Below are 17,532 nucleotides of genomic sequence, written 5' to 3' on the forward strand. Positions count from 1 at the left end.
TCAAACACGCGCTCATCCAAACCGGAAGAGGAAAGGCTTTCAGAGTAAATGTCCACAAAGGTGAGCCACAACTAGTAAAATGGATCAATAAAGTAACAGACGACCTAACGAATGCGTCTACAAGCTTAAATTTAATGGCCTTCATGGAATCATCTTTGGCTTGATGCAACTTTCAAATCAAATATTTCCAAGCAATTTTTTGGTCTTTATTTACACACACACACACACACACAAGTAAACACGTCACACGCCAGTAAAAGATGCTAATGCTAGTAGCGTATCAAGCGTTCATCTCAGGATGTGATCTTATTGTGATTGCTGACATCCTGGTACTTCCTGTGCTGCCAGACGGTGAACTTTGACCTTCTGTGTGGCTTGGACTTTGTGGTGCAGAGAGCTGAGCTGCTGGCGGACGCTCTGCAGCTCACACTCCTTCACGCGCAGCAGCATCTGCAAGGACAGCAGCGTCGCCATGACCACGCCGTCAGAGACGTCTCCTCCCGCCAACTCACCTCCATCTTGTAGACGCCGATGTCGTGCCCGTGGGGTAGCGCTTCCTGTTTCGACGGCGAGGACGGGCTGACCTTGTTCATCAGCTGTGTGCTCAGCTCCTGTTCGACAACAACAAAGTCAAGCCGCTTGGAGAATCTTCTCAGGGATCATCTGGCCTCCTTGCAGAGCCCACCTGGTTCAGAGCCATCAGGTTCTGGTTCTCCTGCTGACGCTGACTCAGCGCCTTCCTCTCCGCATCCAGCGCCTGCAAAAGGCGACTGTTTTCCAGACACTTCTGAGAAAACTCGTAGGATAAACCCTCCAACTCACGCTGGGAGGAGGCCAGCTCCTCGCTACGCGCACACACACACACACACACACACACACACACACACACACACACACACACACACACACACACACACACACACACACACACACACACACACACACACACACACACACACACACACACAGGGTTGGGTTGGCGTGGCGGGCGAGAGAGAGAGAGAGAGAGAGAGCGTAGGGCGACATGCTAAGACAGGAGGAGCACCTATGTTGTTTGTGCACATGCTCCATGAGCGCGGCGCCGCCTGTCACGCTGATGACCTGACACCTCCTCTGCACCTCCTTGTCCATCTCCCGGCGGTGCGCTCGCTCCATGGCCTCCATGGCTGAGGAGACAACGCAGGAAGTCACAATGGTGCCGGCACGCGTCTGCGGGAGCGTCTCACCGGTTGCCGTGGCGGCGGTCTCCTCCTCCAGCAGCCTGTCCGTCTCCTCCAGGAGGCGATCCACTTCCTGTAGGTGGCGCCGCTGCAGCTCCTCTGACACCTTCAAATGAGACTCCTCCATGGCGGTGAGGCCACGCTCGCACACCGCCTGATGGCGACACACATGCTGGGTCACGTACGAACCTCCGCCTCATCAAGCTAGGTGCTATCAAGCTAGGGGCTATCAAGCTAGGGGCTATCAAGCTAGGTGCTATCAAGCTAGGTGCTATCAAGCTAGGTGCTATCAAGCTAGGTGCTATCTTGCTCGGGGCTATCAAGCTAGGTGCTATCAAGCTAGGGGCTATCAAGCTAGGGGCTATCAAGCTAGGTGCTATCAAGCTAGGTGCTATCAAGCTAGGTGCTATCAAGCTAGGTGCTATCAAGCTAGGTGCTATCAAGCTAGGTGCTAGCATGTTCTGACTTTTTGCGAGAGGGTGAGGAAGCCAAGGCCCCCCTTCCTGCGGTGAGTTTGGCGCCCCCTACCTTGAGGTCCGCCATGTCCTTGCCGTGCTGCCTGTGAGCAGAAGTCAGGCTTTGGCTGGTGATTGACAGCTGCTCCTCCAGCTCCGTCACGCGCGCTGTCAGTATGGCCACCTGAGCCGTCTCCAAGTCTGGACGCGCTTCGCCGCCAGACGGCATCTTTTCTGTTTCGGCCTGGCGCCGGGCCTCCAGCGAGACGCCGTGACCCCGCCCCGACCTTGGGTTGCCCTTGTGCGTCTGGCTGCCGGTGTTCACCTTCGCCGCCCGCTGCGCCGCGTGGGAAAGTCTCTCTCTCAGTTCCTCATTTTCTGCGGCCAGGCGGCGGCAGTGGTTGCAGGAATGGGCGGAGCATAGCCTGGTCATGTGACAGCAGTACGCCACTTGTGTGGCAGCCAGGTAAAAGAGCGCCGCCCACGGCTGCTTGGAGACGTGAAAGAGTCGCTCCGGCGCTCGGTCCTGCAGGGAGGAGCACGTGGTCATGTGGCCCATCATTCCGGAAAGCTCCACCAGACGTTGATGGCACGGCTGCTTGCTAGCGTCTGAAGATGCGTCGCTGTCATCGTCCCAAAGACCATCCACAGCGCTCCCCTGGGGTTCCCCTTCTAAGCCCCGCCTCCCGCCATCGAAGCTGGACTCCTCTTCAGCAGCTGAAAGCAACACCTGATTTTCCGGAATCATCTGCGGTGCTGAGCTGCGGAGAAGCTCCGCCTCCTGTTCCCCGGGGCAGGAAGTATCCAGCGCCGTGCTCCGAGGCTCCTCCCACTTCAGCCGGCCCTCCTCCTGCTGCTCATCAGCCACCCAAGTCTTGGTCTTGCTGACGCCCAACCTGTCAACGACCTCCAGGAACCTCTCCAGGTTCCACCTCAGCGTCATGATCCCCTCCGCCTCCTTGGGCAGCGGCAGGAAGTCCCCCGCCTCCGTCTGAGCGTCTCTGTGGAGGTAAACCTTCCGGGTTTCCTTGAGGGTGGCGTTCTCCACCTGGAGCTCCGTTCGTCTCTGCTCCGATTGGTGGAGCTGCTTCTCCAGCTCGCTCAGCTTGGCCTCCGTGGCTTCGAAGCATCTCAGCAGGTAGCCCTCAACGTTCCCGACGCTTCCCTCCTGCTCCGACTTCTCTGCTGGGACGTGGCGCTGCAGGACAGCCTGGGCGTCCCTCAGACTCTCCTCCAGGGAGGTGATCAGTGTCTGGGCCTCCAGGAGCTGCTGTTCCTTCTCCATCAGCTCCCGCTCCAGATCCTCCATCTCTCTGGGATGCACCTGGACGTATCTCCTGCTGAGCGCCTCCTTCAGACGCTGGATGTGGAGGTCCGCCTCGCTCAGTTGGTTCAGCATCTCCTGGTTCCGCCGGTGGAGGGCGAGGGTCTGCCTGGTGGGCAGCGCCACTTCCTGGGAGACCTTCCTGACATGGGCGGGCTCCTCGGCGGCGCCCCCTAGCGAGTCGCCGCCCGCTTCAGCCAGCGTGTCCAACATGGAGGAGCTGTGGCCTGGTTGTCCTTCATGTGGACACGGAAGGTCCACATGTCCACACTGGGCATCACAGCAGACAGGAAGTACTTCCTGGTCTGCAACGTGGCTGCACGTGGTGGCTTTCTCCTCCTCGGGATGTTCTGGACTCCTGCTTCCTGTCCTCACCGGACATCCGTGCAAAGGTTCCAACTTGGGAAAGACCAGCGTGAGACCACTGTGATGGTTTGAGGAGACAAAGAGGAGGTCTTACCTGACTGGACGCCCTCGGCTGCTGTCCTCCGCTCTCCGAGTCCTCCAGCTGACCCTTCAAGGAGACCAGAAGATCGAGTGTCAAACAGCGTTCGGCTCTTTTGAAGCAGACGTGCTGAGCACCTTCTTGTCGTCGTGCAGCGTGGAGGTGACAGACGCCTGCTTGGTGAGCGTGATGCTCCTGACGTGCCTGAAGGTGGTCTTCTCCACCTGCTTCCAGCACGCCTCCATCTGCTCCTCCAGCCGCGACCTGGGACCGGCCGCCGTGGCATCGCCCATCACCTCGCGACCGGGAGACACGCCCAGGATGCTCTCGCACCGTCTCCTCCTCAGCTCCCTCCTCCGACTCTTCTCCAGGTCGCCCGACTGCAGCGAGGGCGGAGCTTGACCGGCGTGGAGGTCGGCGTCCGTCGGCGGTCTGCTCTTGGACTTCCACTCCACCAAGTCCGAGGTTTTGTTGCGACCGTCACACCTTGGCTCGAGAACGGTCCTGCACCTCTCCGACGAGTCCCTGGTCACGTCTGGCTGGCTGCAGGGGGCGGAGCCATGTCAGGTGTACGCCGCTGACAGACAAAGCGTGCGTCACCTTACCTGCCGACATCGGGAGCTGTGCGCACGTTCTTCATCAGAGCTTGGATCCAGTTCCTTCGTATTCCCGCCGTCATGGCCGACAGCGTGTGGACGCCATGTGGAGTCTGGAGGACGTCAAGGTTTCTTCATGTCGGTGAAGCTCACAAGAAGGCGCCGATGTGACGGTGTCTTACGTGGATGCGGAAGCCGTAGTTCTTTTGGACGTCACAGTCACACACGTTGGAGCACTCGGTCAGGTCCACCTCGCGTTCAAGGTCGGAAAGCTGAGTGGACGGAGAGGACAGAGAGACGTCTCACACGGGGACACAACGCAAGGCGGACATGCTGAACGTGGACACACCTCCTCAGCCTGGAAGTCCTTGTAGAACCTCAGGCTGTCAGCCGACAGCACGCACCAGTACCTCCTCCACTAGAGGGCAGCAAAGACAGCAGTGGAGCCGTTAGATGCCATGAGTCCAGGTGAATCCTCCATGGATCAATTCCTTCCCTTGATTGACGAGTAGCTACATTTCATACTGACATGTGCAAGGCAGCGAGTGAACAATGGCCATTGAAGAGAGAATGGGAGGGTTTTGGAGGTCAATCTAATCTAATAAATAACAATACTCACTTTTATTGGAAATGTTGATCAGAAATTTGAAGAGCTAGCGGTAGGGTTAGCGAGCCATGTATGAATAATAGCCATTTGATGAGCGTATCTCTGCGGGGTGGCCACACAGCTAGGAGACCCGAGTTCAATTCCACCCTCGGCCATCTCTGTGTGGCGTCTGCATGCCCCCCCCATGCATGCGTGGCTTTTCTCCGGGTTAATTAGATTAATTGGCCACTCCAAATTGTCCATAGGTATGAATGTGAGTGTGAATGGTTGTTTGTCTATATGTGCCCTGGGATTGGCTGGCCACCAGTCCAGGGTGGACCCAGACAGCTGGGATAGGCTCCAGCACGGCCGCGAAAATGGATGGATGATCGGATGTCTGCGGTGTGATGGTCCTACCTGACCATCCTGGTCCAGCTTCACCATCCAGCCTTTCTTGAAGTTGAGTAAATCCGGCTATCAAAAGACAAAACATCATATTGACTTATTCATTCAAGCCAGCTTTGACGAGCTGTCATCTGTTTCTACGGCAACCACCACCATCGCGTGGCGTGACCTGAGCAGACTTTGGTCCAAAGCAAAGACCAGGTCTGCATCCATCATCCAGAAGAGCAGAGCATCAGGAGGATTAGCTTGCTGTGCGGCACAGCGGGGGGGCGGGGGGGCTTTTAGGAGCACATAATCCTGATGCTTTGTACAACATAATCTGTCATCAGCACCTCCACCACTGAGAAGGTCTACTGGCAACGGGCCCACATGGGGCAGTGACCAGCCCGTGGCGACATTCCCAGGAGAAGGAATGGGAGTCACTGCCACACGTTCAGGCGATACGTGTTCCCCCAGACAGGAGGTGTCTACCATGGCTTCATCTAAAGTAGCATCCAGCCAACAGACCAGACCCTTTACCTCTCGCTCGGGGAGACGGGCGTCACTCCTGCCCTTCCTGGATGACACCGGGGGGTCCCTGCCCGCCCGGACCCACATGGCGGTGGTCTCGGCCTGCTGGTCTTCCTGCAGATGGTTGACGGTCTCTGCGCGGGTGGCGGCCATCTTGGCTGGAGTGGGTTCCTGAGGTTGAGAGTTCAGATGAACGGTGAAGAAATCGCCAAAGTCTCACCGCGTTCTACCTGGCTGCCGACAGGTTCCACTTTGCGCTTCTTCTTCTGGTTCTGTCTGCCGCCGCTCACGTAGACGGCGAGCTGCTCGCTCCATCTGGCAGGAAACAGCAGAGACGCGCCGTCATGTGACCCCGACAGAACCCAAAGGTGGTGGTGCACACTGGTGGACTTACACTTAGTCTTTTTAGTGCATAAGTGCTGGTGGACTTACACTTAGTTTAGTGCGTAAGTGTACAATGGTGCACTTACACTTAGTCTTTTTAGTGCGTAAGTATACACTGGTGGACTTACACTTAGTCTTTTTAGTGCATAAGTGCTGGTGGACTTACACTTAGTTTAGTGCGTAAGTGTACACTGGTGCACTTACACTTAGTCTTTTTAGTGCGTAAGTGTACACTGGTGCACTTACACTTAGTCTTTTTAGTGCGTAAGTGTACACTGGTGGACTTACACTTAGTCTTTTTAGTGCATAAGTGCTGGTGGACTTACACTTAGTTTAGTGCGTAAGTGTACACTGGTGCACTTACACTTAGTCTAACTCACTGAGAAGTACAACACTGTCACTACTCGGATGTTACAGTCAAACAGTCCAAATGGTGAGTGTGCAGTGATAGACACTAAGCACCCTCAATAGTCGCCATTTTGTCTCCATAGCAGAAGGGGGGGGGGGGGGGGGGGGGGGCTAACGTGAGGGGTTGCAAGTCACGTTTCCAGTCATGGATTTGGGACAGCACTACACCGTCAGCATTCACGCACTCAGCAGCTAAGTACACAGCGTACCCAGCACTCTTAATGAAGTGTACTCATGCAAGTACTCCATTTGGGACGCAGCCAATAAGGCGGCACCAGGCACTGACCCGTTAATGATCTCCTTGCTTTCAGCCCGGACAAACACTTCCTGTTCTGCGGTGACGATGCACAGCGTGTTCCTCTGGCCCGTACGCGGCTCCGCGTCCAAGATGTCCGTGCACAGACTCATGTTGACCGTGCCCTGAGGCAGCGTGCTGGGCTGGGAGGAGGCAAAAGAGCGTTACTATGACGATGGCGTGAGGATGAACGATGGAGATTTGGGGCGGGAGGGGGTGTAAGGTGCATTAGCGGGCTGGCTAAGCCCAAATCCTCTGTGAACATCTGGACCCAACATGGCGTCCTCACCAGCTCATCCAGCGCGAAGGTCAGGCTGCCGTGCTCGTAGAGGAGGAAGAAGCGGCGCTGCCATTTCTACACAGAGCGGGGGGCGGAGACAAAGCCACCGTCAGCGACCCGGACCGGGTGACCGTAAAAATGTGACCTGACCTACCCGCGGCCTCTGAGTCGGGTTCTCAAAGTCGGTCCCCTCGGGCGCCAAACAGAGCCAGCCGCCGTAGACGGGCTTCCCCTGCAGGTCATGTGACCACAGGGCGGTTAGACCCCACCTGACCGGAGCCCACTTCATTAGGTACACCTGCACCAGCGCGTGGTGTACATCAGGTGTACCTAATGCTGTGGCTGACATGTCATGCTGATTGGAGGGGCGGAGCCAGATCATGACAACACTGTTTTGGCAAAAGGATGCCTCCAAATTCTTTTTGTCTTGTGGTAAAATATGATTTATTTATGATTGACAGTAACAGAAATATGAAATCATACTGAGGATGTATTTCTTCTGACACGTATGGGAGAAGGTTTGATTGCTAATCAATAAACTATTAAACATCGCTGTGATGGACATACCACGTCTTGCTAGCTTGTTATTGCTACAGGAAGTGATGAACCTTGGTTCCTAGCAACTTGGAGTAGATGAGAAGTTGGTGGTCTTACCTGGCCCACCAGGGGGTCGCTGGGCGGGTGCAGCTCACGTGACTTGAAACAGTTCTGACATTTGCTGTGGTTGAACAAGTTGGCTTGAAACTTCTCACACGGACCGCCGATACCGTCACCCGACATCCCGTCCTCTTCGCGCCGCGCTCGCAGGTGGACTGAGCCGCGCTCGTCTCTCGCTCGCGTGTCTCTTGAAGCATGACGTCACGCTCGTGACGTACCGGCACGAGGTTTCCGCTCAGGGCTTACAAAATAAAAGTCCCTCTGTGAAGTCAAGTGTAAATAACACATCATCAAAAATAAATGACTGCTAAGTGGAGGTTTATTGCTAAACTATTATATATTATTACTATTATATAGTTAAAGGTAGGCAACAATCCTTATTTCAGAACAAAATAATGTTGCTACTGAATGTTTTGAGCTGCTTTAGCATGAAAGCACACAGCTCTCCGTACAGTCGTCCCGTCTTTGTCGCAGTTAAGGGCATTTCCGCGAAGTGGATACATTCGGTGGGTGTAGAAAACCTTTTATGACCTTGTAAAAATGTCTTATTCAACATTATTAGAGCATCAGGATGAAGACGTGAAATAACACGCCTCCAGTTCTACTGCTACTGCCTTGTTTACACACTGCGCAACACTTCCGGGTAGGCTACGGGGACTCTGTAGGGACACAAGAGACGGCCACCGCTTTTACAGTTCGAACACCCGATGTTCGAGGGACAACTGTATTTTCTTGTTCTGTAAGACGATACTTCATAATAAAGAGCAAGAACACAGCTAAGGCATATTATTCCGAACATATTACAGCTAAGTTTACATGCCGGTTGACCACTGGGCTTACAGCACCCCCTACTGGTTGGTCTCTGAACCTGCCAAGAAGAAAAAGGCACCACTAATACATGATGTCTTATGATGACGTTTTTGTATCCAGTGTTGAACGAAACCATGTGACATAAACATCCCATCATGCTGCAGATCAACCTTGTATCTTTGACAAGAGTGAGCGCCCCTCAGCCCAGGGGTGTCCTAACCTTTTCCACCGAGGGGTACGTACAACAAAAAAGAAGAATGTGCAGGCCGAAATATGTAAAGACGTTGAATTTATTCAAAGTGGAATCCTGCATCTGAGCTCTGGGTCGGCAAAGGTTTCGTGTAATATTTACAACTTTGGAATACCGTGATGGGCTGCACTTGGCGTGGTGAAGGTCGTGCAGGTGGCAGCGTGGATGCAGGAGGTGAAGGCTGCAGCCTAAAAGTCGTGTCTGTGATACATATCTGGGTCGTAGTATTTGGTCACCACCACCCTGTTGGCAAACTTGCGCCCCGTGAGAGCCTGCATGGCTTTCTGGCAGTCGGCGGCCGACACGTACTCCACAAAGATCTGCAGCGATCACATGACACGCTTCAACATCATCACCACGCACACGCAGCGAGGCCAACGGGTCAAAGGGCAGCCCACCTTTCCACAGCCGGGTACCTCCACGCCGTGGACGGGCCTGGGGATCTCCATGGAGCGGACGGCGCCGTGTTTGCAGCACTCCTCTCTGATGTCGTCCAGGATCTCGTCGTAGGCGTCGTCATCCAGCAGCTCCTCGGGCATCACCATGTTGAGGAGGCACAGCACCTCTGTGGCCACGCCGGAGTTCTGCAGCCTCTGCAGCCCGGGAACCTGCAGCATCACCGGGGTCTCGATGATGGCGGCCTGCACGACAAAGACGGGGACCGCACATTCACAGCAACACAAACAGATGTCGTTCCCGTCGTAGTCCTCCACAACACAACAGAAATAACCAGCAAATACCAGGTTGGCGTTTTTGGCTCCCACGCTGGCTCTCTGCACGATGAGCTTCTTGTCGCCCAGCTGCATGCCGTTGAGTCCGGCCACCGCCTGGCGAGCAGAAGGCTCCTAAGCTCAGCGTCGCACCGGCGCAGCGTGACGCCTCACTCACCTGGTCGGTGGCGCCCATGTCCACGTACTCGCAGAAGGCGTAGCCTTTGGACAGCAAGGTGGCGCTGTCCTTGACCAGGTTGAACGCTTTGAGGGCCCCGAAGGACGTCAGCAGCTCCTTCACCTGCAAGCCAAAGAGGACGGCGCCATTTCACATCAAACATGCGAGGAGGCGGATCAGGGAGAGAGGAGACGGTTCACGTCTACGACTGACTGAGCCCCACCCCAAAGCATGATGGGAGAGAGAGAGAGAGAGAGGAGGCCTGCGGTGAGTCCGTGATGGACCGCCGTGTCTTACTTGCCTGGTCGTGTCCTACATGATGCATGGCGGCAGCGGATCAGAACTAGTGAACAAAATATGAGCGCAGACTTAAGATCTAGCTGGGGGGACAAAGTGGGGGGAACAAAAACGAAAGAGGGATGAGTACCAAGGCATAGAAAATATGACAATAAATGGCAATGGTTTCAATCCATACACTACGTTCCTCTCTTTGGAGCACCACACCAGGACATACTGTGTTCATTCTTTCAGACAAGATGGCTGCTTGACTACGGCCTGGCCACTGTCTAAAATATGCATATTTCAGCATAGATATCATGCATCATATGTCAAGCATCAAAATGGCAAAAATAGGGAAATACAAGTTTGTGGCTGCAGTTCACTACATTGGCCACTAGAAGTCAGCAACTGGGTGAGACAAGCACCAGACTTAACCACCACAACAACAGGCTTTTACTGCAGGAGGCTCAGCTAAGATGGTCATGTAGCAAATACTGGTCTTAGTGCCCCCCCCCCCCCCCATTTGACACCCCTGTCCTACATCACCAAGCAGGCCCTAGCTCCCGTACCAATGCTGCCTTCTTAAGTCTGCATCTGCTCAGCTCAGTGGGGGGGGGGGTTTCTACGGCTCAGGTGTCAAGGGGGATACCTGGTCGTCGTTCAGGTAGTTGGGCAGACCTCCTACGAAAAGCTTATGAGGAGAATCAGGAACCACGGTGGACACCACGCCTGCACACAGCAACACAACGCAGCTGAAGTTCTGCTGCGCCCCATCACGCCCGTGTCCCACCACCAACCTGGCACGTGGAACGCCGGCTGCTCCGAGATGCCGGGCAGCGGCCGGTAGTCGTGAGGTCGCCGAATCTTCAGAGACTGACCTTGGAAAATGATGCCGTCAAAGGCCATGGCCTGCGTGGTCTCATCCACCGAGCGGAACTGCGGGACGGGACCACCACAGGCGTCTTTATGCTCGGCTAAGCTAACGTGCTGGATCTGGGACGTGAAGTGGCACCTCTAAGAAGGCAAAGTTCTTGTCCTGGTTTATCTGCACGGCCAGGACCGGGTTGCTGGGAGCCTGCGCCAGGCCGGCGAGTCTCATCTGGGTGTTGAAAAACTCGGCCGTGGACTCCTGGGGAACAAAACACAAGCAAGATGGCGGCGCTAGTGGCATGAGCATGGAAGAGGCGGTCGCTCTACCTCGGTCACGCCGAAGGGAATATTCCCCACGTAGAGGCGCCGGGCTTGTCTGGTCATCTGGCTGCCCACCACCGGAACCTGGGTCGGGGCCGCCGCCATGCCGGCCGTCGCCAGGAGAGTGATGCTGGGAATCTGTCCCGCTGCTGTCAATCAAGATGCAGCATCAGCATCGTCATGGGTGACAGTGACTCTGAAAGGTGGGGGGGGGGCACCTTGCATGGCTTTGTACTGCAGAGGGCTCATGTGCTGGAAGCCCGCAGGAGCGACATCCCAGTACCTGCACGTCTTCTTCTTCCTGGTCCTGCGTGGGGAATGACTGCGAGGGGGACGTAGGGACAAGGTCATTCCGTGTGACGTCACTGATTGGTCGGATCATTCCACGTACTCTTGGGATTCTACCCACACGCCGCGGATATATAACCCCAGGGCACATATAGACAACAAGCATTCCCACCCACATTCATACCATTGGACAATTTGGAGTGGCCAATCAAGCTAGCATGTTTTTGGAAAGCAACCTGCATGCTAACCACTCCACCACCGTGCGGCCCTCCTTTCATATTAGGATGCACTTTCATATTACAATGATGACTTTTGAGTGTCTGATGCCTTTTAAGATGTTATTTTGTAAGACGGTGTGATGGCTGAAGTGCTGCCGTGGCTAACTCAATGCTATTTTACAAACAGGCCGGATGAAATAGCAGCGTGCGCCGGGTTCGGCCCCCAGGCCTGAGTTTGACACACATGGGTTATGGCGTCTTTTCCATCTTCAGGCCTGTGATTGGCCAGAAGGTCTTGTAGGGGTGCAGAGGACCCACCTGTGCTTTTTGTGGTCCTGCGAGGCGCTCCGCCGATCCCGACTCTTTCGCTCTTTGCTGCGACTCCGTTTCTCTCGCCGCTCTTTGCCCCAGCCGCCATGTTTGTCGCCGCGAGCCACAGAACCGCTGCGGCTCCTGTTTTTGTCCCGTTCTCGTTCTCTCTCTGCACAAATCACACAAGACTGACAAGGTTCCCAACAGCAACACGACACTCCCGAGTCCTCTGCTCTTGAACGCACCTTCCATAGCAACCATCTTGAAAAAGGCAGGAAGTCAAAGAATAGAAGCATTCAAATAAAGGATTCATTATTAAGAACTAGCATAGACTTTACTGACAATTCACCATTTAGGATTGGTCAACCTTTCAACGGACGAACTTGGCCTCAGATGACTCCAGTATCAAAAGCATCCACCAATTTGGGAATGCTTTTGGTGCCTGAAGAAACCATGGATCAGACAAGGCTTTTCTCAATGGACGAAGGGCAGGCTGTTGATGTTGATGTTGATGCTTCCTGAAGCAATTGTAACATCAGTTTTACAGCCACGCTTGAGCCGAATTGAAGACGAAAGCATAGGCAGTCTGGATGGATGTCAGGATTTGGGTGCCGGTCTGCAGTCACTGCCAGGGCCCGGGAAAACCTTTAAACCGGCTCCCTTTCCTAAGCAGTCCGGTCGCCTCCTGCAGGTGAGTGACGTCGTTGGAGGCTAAGCTAACAAGAATGAGTCGCTGACACCTGACCTGTCTCCTAACTTCGTCTGACCCGGCCCGGACCGATTGATAAAAGGAAGCCTGAGATCGTCAGAAAGGCTCGGCGACCGGAAAAGGAAAGACGTATATTTACCTTGGCGGTTCTCGCTCAGCTGCTTCTCAAATTCTTCAAAATCCGACATTTTGTTCCGACATCAGATCGCTGAGTTCGGGCTGAGGAGGACGGGAAATGACAGCCGGTCCACGGTCTGGACCGGGCCAGCTAAATCAGAATCAGAACTCTTCCCTCGAGGTAAAAACCGGACGCAGCCAACACGTAATTTCCGGTCATTGCCTTCACAATAAAAGATAATTAACGCATAGGAAGGTCGGATAATGCATTGGAATGTAATCACATCAAACCGGAAGTACATTTGATCCAGTGCAGTTGCCATGACAACTCACATTAACATCCCATTCATGTACACATTAGCACACGTACGTATGCGTTTTTATTGTACCAACTGGACAACATCAGCACTCTTGTTGGGGGGCAATGGGAGGCAATGGGAGGCAATGGGAGGCAATGGGAGGCAATGGGAGGCAATGGGAGGCAATGGGAGGCAATGGGAGGCAATGGGAGGCAATGGGAGGCCCCTCCCTCGCCAATCTATCACTCTAAACATAACACGCTGACAACGGACGCCTGTCAGCTGTGTCGCTATAAAAAGCTGAAAGGAAAGCAGCAGGGAAGCTTTTGGCTCCCGGTGGGGGGTGGCGGGTGGGGGGGCTCACTGAGCCGAGACGTGGACTGCAACACATGCTGACTCTACAGGGTCTGCACCGCAAGTACACACAGTAAGTACACACCGGGAGACGGCCAGCACGCTTTGACTTCACTTCGCTTCCTGGAGCTTTCATCTTGCTTTCCTGGCTCCGTCCCTGAGGGCCCGCTTAGGCCCCACTTAGGCCCGGCTTAGGCCCGGCTTAGGCTCCGCTTCCTCACCCGGTCTCACTTTCAAGGACACTTGATGTTTACGAAGTCATTGGAGGACAGTCGCGGTGATGGACACAGGCCCGGGGACTTAAGTACACACTAGACGACTTGTACTTAGTTTTTATTCTATCGCTGTACACTTGAGTACTAACACTTGGTGTTTTCACCACATAAGTACACACTAGACGACTTGTACTTAGTCTTTATTCTATCGCTGTACACTTGAGTACTAACACTTGGTGTTTTCACCACATAAGTACACACTAGACGACTTGTACTTAGTCTTTATTCTATCGCTGTACACTTGAGTACTAACACTTGGTGTTTTCACCGCATAAGTACACACTAGACTACTTGTACTTAGTCTTTTCATTGCAGAAGTGCACACTTGCTATTTTTTGCGAATGCTGCTGGCCAATAAAAGACTTGGGACGCCCCTGAAGCAAGTACACAGTGCTCACAGTAGAGTGTACTTACTGGAGTACAGTGTTCCATGAGAAGGTGTTGTCTCCTTGTTTGTGTTTCAGGCGTGCGGGAAGAGCGAGTAGAAATGGACTCCAATGTGACGGAGGCGGAGACGGTGTGGGTAGGACAGACTTTCAGTCCTTCACCTTGTCATCTCCATGAAACATTGCAGAGATGTTGAGCGTGTGAGAGTTGGGTTGCGTTGGCGTTGGGAGGCTGAAGAGTGTCATTCCGTGCTGCTAGGAGCTAACCAACCATCCAGCCATCCTTGATCCTTCCATGGAAGGAAGAGCAATGTCACCTTTCTAAGTCTGTCCCGCAGAAGATGGCGCCAACGTGGACCACCGTGGTTCTCCTGGTTCCCTGCGTGGTGGCCCTCACAGCCGGGATGTTCTACCTGTACATGCTGGTGCTGGCTCTGCTGTCCAAAAGCTCCGTGCGCAACAAGGTGGTGCTCGTGAGCGACGCTTTGTCTGGACTTGGCAAAGGTAACGCTGTCCCTGGGGTTTTGTCTGCACTTCCTGTGTTCCTTCCGTTGTCCCCACGGGCTGGTGTTTTGTCCAAAGAATGTTCCAGTGTCTTCCACAAAGAGGGCGCCAGGTTGATCCTGTGCGGGAAAAGCTGGGAGAAACTTCAGAAGCTTTCAAGCGACTTGGTGGACGCCTCCGACCCCAGCATGGTGAGGATGCCGCCGTGTTCCCGTTCCTCCGCTGGCTCCAAATCACAGGTCCCCCGTCTGTCCTCGTCCCCAGACCTTCCCTCCTAAGCTGGTGCTGCTGGATTTTACGGACATGGAGAACCTCCCCGAGGCCACGGCGGAGATCTTGGAATGTTACGGCTGCTTAGACGCCCTCATCCTCAACAGCAGCATGAAGGTCAAAGCTCCTGCACACACGTTGTCTCTGGAGATGGACAAGCTGCTGATGGACAACAACTACTTTGGACCCGTCACGCTGGTGAAAGGTAACCATGGAAACAGGCACTCCAGAACGCTTCCCAGCGTCCTGGACTCTATGTGTGTTGCAGGTGTGCTTCCCTCCATGATGTCCCGGAGGTCCGGCCACCTGCTGGTGGTCAACAGCATTCAGGGAAAGCTGGCCGTGCCCTTTCGCACCTCCTGTGAGTCCTCCTCGGGTCCTCCTCGGGTCCGGTGATGGTGCTGGGATCCTGGTGTGGTATTGTTGTCATCTGGAGATGATGATGTCATCTTATGTGATGTGGCAGATGCCGCTTCCAAGCATGCCGTCCAAGCCTTCTTTGACTGCCTGCGTGCCGAGGTGGAGGACTTTGGCATCTCCGTGAGCACCATAAATGTCACCTTCATCAGTGGACTCGCATCAGGGCAGCAGACGGCCTCGGCCAAGTCCTTCTGGTCATGTGAGTGTCTTGAGAAAACAAAGCAATTCCAGCGCTAAATGTTCTCTTGCTTGGACAGTTTTGTACTCCAAGAAGCCGCTGGGCGTTTGTCCACGCGAGGCGGCCAGCGAGGTGGCCAACATTTTGAGCACCAAGAAGAAAGAGGTGCTGATTGCACCCTCTCTCCCCAAGGTTGCCATCTACACCAGGTCCTTCTTCCCCAGCGTCTTCTTTGCCGTAATGTCAGCAGGCGTGAAGGACACAGCCGCCAAAATGTAGAACTGCTTTGTTTGGGAAGCGATGATGGCGCTAGTGTTGCTCACTTCCACACGTCTACCTGTCTGAGGCTGATGGGTTTTGTTTGTGGTTGTTTATCATTGTGGCTCTAGCAAATGCCGCCATGATATAAATAAAGAATATCAAATCATCATGTGTGTTTGTAAATAACAAGAGCATTGACATGACATCAATAAACTAGTTATGAGAAACCTTGTGGTCAACTTTGACCTTAATGGAACGTCATTCGTGTATCTTCATGTAAAGTTTCGGTTGGCGTCCTCTAGCGGTCATTATTTAAAAGTACACGTCCGTGCCTGCCGGTGTGTGTTGCTCAGCATAAAATAGATGGCACTTCAAATATTGTGCAGACTCTCAGTTTTGGCCCCAGTGAGAGCGAAGTTTCACCCGACGACCTTCCGACTGACCTCCAGCTTCGGGCTGAAGGTGGAGCACGACCGACAGAATCGGCGCTTCACAGTTTCTCCGGCAGGTGGGACAGGTAAGCACCGATGCCGCCTTCGATGCTCCCTTGTGCGGCGAGCTCAACAACGCGAGCCCGGCGTCGAGCGGCGGCCTACTGGAGAAACTGTCAGTCGGCTCAGACATACAAATATTTCGCTAAAAAACGAAGTCTAACCGAATTCGTCACCAATAAGTAAAGAAATGTTTGAGATGTCGATATGGAGCAGTTTTGGAAAACAGTTTTATTTGTAAAGAATACATGACCAAGGTCTGAATTGTAGTTTAAATGTATGTTTGACTTGTTGTTATGATGTCTTTTTGCCTCCAACTGCCCTCAGGAGCCAATGAGACAGCAACGCTCCTCTACAGGTTCACGGCGCCAAACCAGGTGGATCTCATGTCCACCTTTGTCCCCGAATCTTTCAGGGGTCAAGGTGTGGCGGCTCTGCTGTCAAAGGTCAGACTACTCAGAGTGTTGCCATGGCAGCGCAGGCTCAGGCAAGCTGTGTTGGCTCATGATGGCAAGGCTGGCGTCCGCTCAGGTTGGCTGGTGTAGGCTGATGCACCCCCCCCCCCCCCCCCCCCTCCACGCTCTGCTTGTTTTCAGGCTGCCATTGACTTCCTGCTGGAGGAGAAGCTCCAGGCTCGAGTGTCCTGCTGGTACATAAAGAAGTACATGGACGAACACCCTCGCCAGGACTATAAAGATGTTGTCATCAGCTGATACCATGGTCGGGTTCATTCTGGATGAGACCCCGGCCACATCTATACATGGGTGGTCATCAAACACAGGAGACCCTCACGGTGCAAGGAAATAACACCACACGTCCACAGCAAGGTAACGCATCACATAAGTCAACCTGCGACTGCGTGCCTCATCAACACCAACTAAGTGATAAACACAACTTCAACTGTTATTTACCATTACTGACATTCGGGGGCCGCAGTTTGCACACCCCTGGTCTTCACGCACACATTGTCCATATTTGTTGTGCATCAACACACACACAAATAACACACATACAATACAATGTGCTGAATCATTTGAAATGAAACGAATTGTTGGAGGGTGCTTATGTAATTAGATTTATGAAATAAATTATAATTTCTCACTGTCTGGACCTGTTGTTTTGTCTCTATATCAAAGATGATATTAAACAAATACATTAAATAAATAATGCTCCTTACTGTGTCCTACATTATTATTGGCAATAAATCATTTTTTTTACTCAAGTTTAAAGCAAAATATTCAGTCAGTTTAGCCTTTTGCCCTGACATTATGATAGCATCATTAATGATAGCATCAATAACGATAGCATCAATAATGATAGCATCATTAATGATAGCATCATCAATGATAGCATCAATAACGATAGCATCAATAATGATAGCATCATCAATGATAGCATCAATAACGATAGCATCAATAATGATAGCATCATTAATGATAGCATCAATAACGATAGCATCAATAATGA

At 53.3% G+C, this 17,532-nt stretch overlaps 4 protein-coding genes across 13 annotated transcripts; 2 read left to right on the forward strand and 2 right to left on the reverse strand.

Moving 5' to 3' along the window:
* Positions 1 to 136: 136 nt before the first annotated feature.
* Positions 137 to 8,051, reverse strand: LOC131102836 (uncharacterized). 2 transcript variants are annotated; one of them, XM_078797491.1, is made up of 19 exons: positions 7,563 to 8,051; positions 7,063 to 7,140; positions 6,918 to 6,983; positions 6,620 to 6,771; positions 5,772 to 5,856; positions 5,551 to 5,712; positions 5,044 to 5,100; positions 4,390 to 4,458; positions 4,223 to 4,312; positions 4,050 to 4,153; positions 3,582 to 3,987; positions 3,460 to 3,513; positions 3,262 to 3,398; positions 1,749 to 3,231; positions 1,227 to 1,374; positions 1,046 to 1,166; positions 686 to 845; positions 513 to 611; positions 137 to 450 (listed from the first exon to the last, which is right to left on the reverse strand). In XM_078797491.1, exons 1-19 carry the CDS (start codon positions 7,686 to 7,688, stop codon positions 307 to 309), a joined length of 3,741 nt encoding a protein of 1,246 aa, XP_078653617.1. In that variant the 5' UTR covers positions 7,689 to 8,051; the 3' UTR covers positions 137 to 306. The 2 variants fall into 2 exon arrangements, with proteins under 2 accessions (XP_078653617.1, XP_057904392.2); XM_058048409.2 differs by having other exon boundaries at positions 1,749 to 3,398; positions 7,563 to 8,050.
* Positions 8,052 to 8,624: 573 nt separating this feature from the next.
* Positions 8,625 to 12,820, reverse strand: LOC131102873 (splicing factor U2AF 65 kDa subunit-like). Of its 3 annotated transcripts, XR_009119499.2 has the most exons (12): positions 12,650 to 12,820; positions 11,808 to 11,970; positions 11,202 to 11,305; positions 10,990 to 11,132; positions 10,805 to 10,921; positions 10,590 to 10,728; positions 10,442 to 10,521; positions 9,815 to 9,893; positions 9,514 to 9,636; positions 9,366 to 9,452; positions 9,024 to 9,266; positions 8,799 to 8,945 (listed from the first exon to the last, which is right to left on the reverse strand). XR_009119499.2 is itself a non-coding variant. In XM_058048513.2 (11 exons), the coding sequence occupies exons 1-11, from the start codon at positions 12,696 to 12,698 to the stop codon at positions 8,814 to 8,816; spliced, it is 1,380 nt and encodes a 459-aa protein (XP_057904496.2). In that variant the 5' UTR covers positions 12,699 to 12,820; the 3' UTR covers positions 8,625 to 8,813. The 3 variants fall into 3 exon arrangements, 2 of the variants coding, with proteins under 2 accessions (XP_057904496.2, XP_078653621.1); XM_058048513.2 differs by lacking the exon at positions 9,815 to 9,893 and having other exon boundaries at positions 8,625 to 8,945; XM_078797495.1 differs by lacking the exons at positions 9,815 to 9,893; positions 12,650 to 12,820 and adding an exon at positions 12,047 to 12,077 and having other exon boundaries at positions 8,625 to 8,945.
* On the forward strand, positions 12,361 to 15,740 carry LOC131102900 (dehydrogenase/reductase SDR family member 7C-B-like). 7 transcript variants are annotated; one of them, XM_058048577.2, is made up of 8 exons: positions 13,268 to 13,353; positions 14,020 to 14,078; positions 14,280 to 14,445; positions 14,524 to 14,636; positions 14,710 to 14,920; positions 14,984 to 15,076; positions 15,182 to 15,334; positions 15,393 to 15,740. In XM_058048577.2, exons 2-8 carry the CDS (start codon positions 14,043 to 14,045, stop codon positions 15,590 to 15,592), a joined length of 972 nt encoding a protein of 323 aa, XP_057904560.2. In that variant the 5' UTR covers positions 13,268 to 13,353; positions 14,020 to 14,042; the 3' UTR covers positions 15,593 to 15,740. The 7 variants fall into 7 exon arrangements, with proteins under 7 accessions (XP_078653625.1, XP_078653628.1, XP_078653624.1 ...); XM_078797499.1 differs by lacking the exon at positions 13,268 to 13,353 and adding an exon at positions 12,361 to 12,492 and having other exon boundaries at positions 14,710 to 15,076; XM_078797502.1 differs by lacking the exon at positions 13,268 to 13,353 and adding an exon at positions 12,475 to 12,492 and having other exon boundaries at positions 14,283 to 14,445; positions 14,710 to 15,076.
* Positions 15,741 to 15,903: 163 nt separating this feature from the next.
* On the forward strand, positions 15,904 to 17,207 carry LOC131102931 (protein NATD1-like). Its single transcript, XM_058048628.2, has 3 exons — positions 15,904 to 16,091; positions 16,393 to 16,511; positions 16,662 to 17,207. Exons 1-3 carry the CDS (start codon positions 15,938 to 15,940, stop codon positions 16,776 to 16,778), a joined length of 390 nt encoding a protein of 129 aa, XP_057904611.2. The 5' UTR covers positions 15,904 to 15,937; the 3' UTR covers positions 16,779 to 17,207.
* Positions 17,208 to 17,532: the final 325 nt, after the last annotated feature.

Source organism: Doryrhamphus excisus, linkage group LG16 (assembly GCF_037039965.1).
Source record: "Doryrhamphus excisus strain RoL-2023G ecotype Guam linkage group LG16, RoL_Dexc_Guam_v1.1, whole genome shotgun sequence".
NCBI lineage: Eukaryota > Metazoa > Chordata > Actinopteri > Syngnathiformes > Syngnathidae > Doryrhamphus > Doryrhamphus excisus.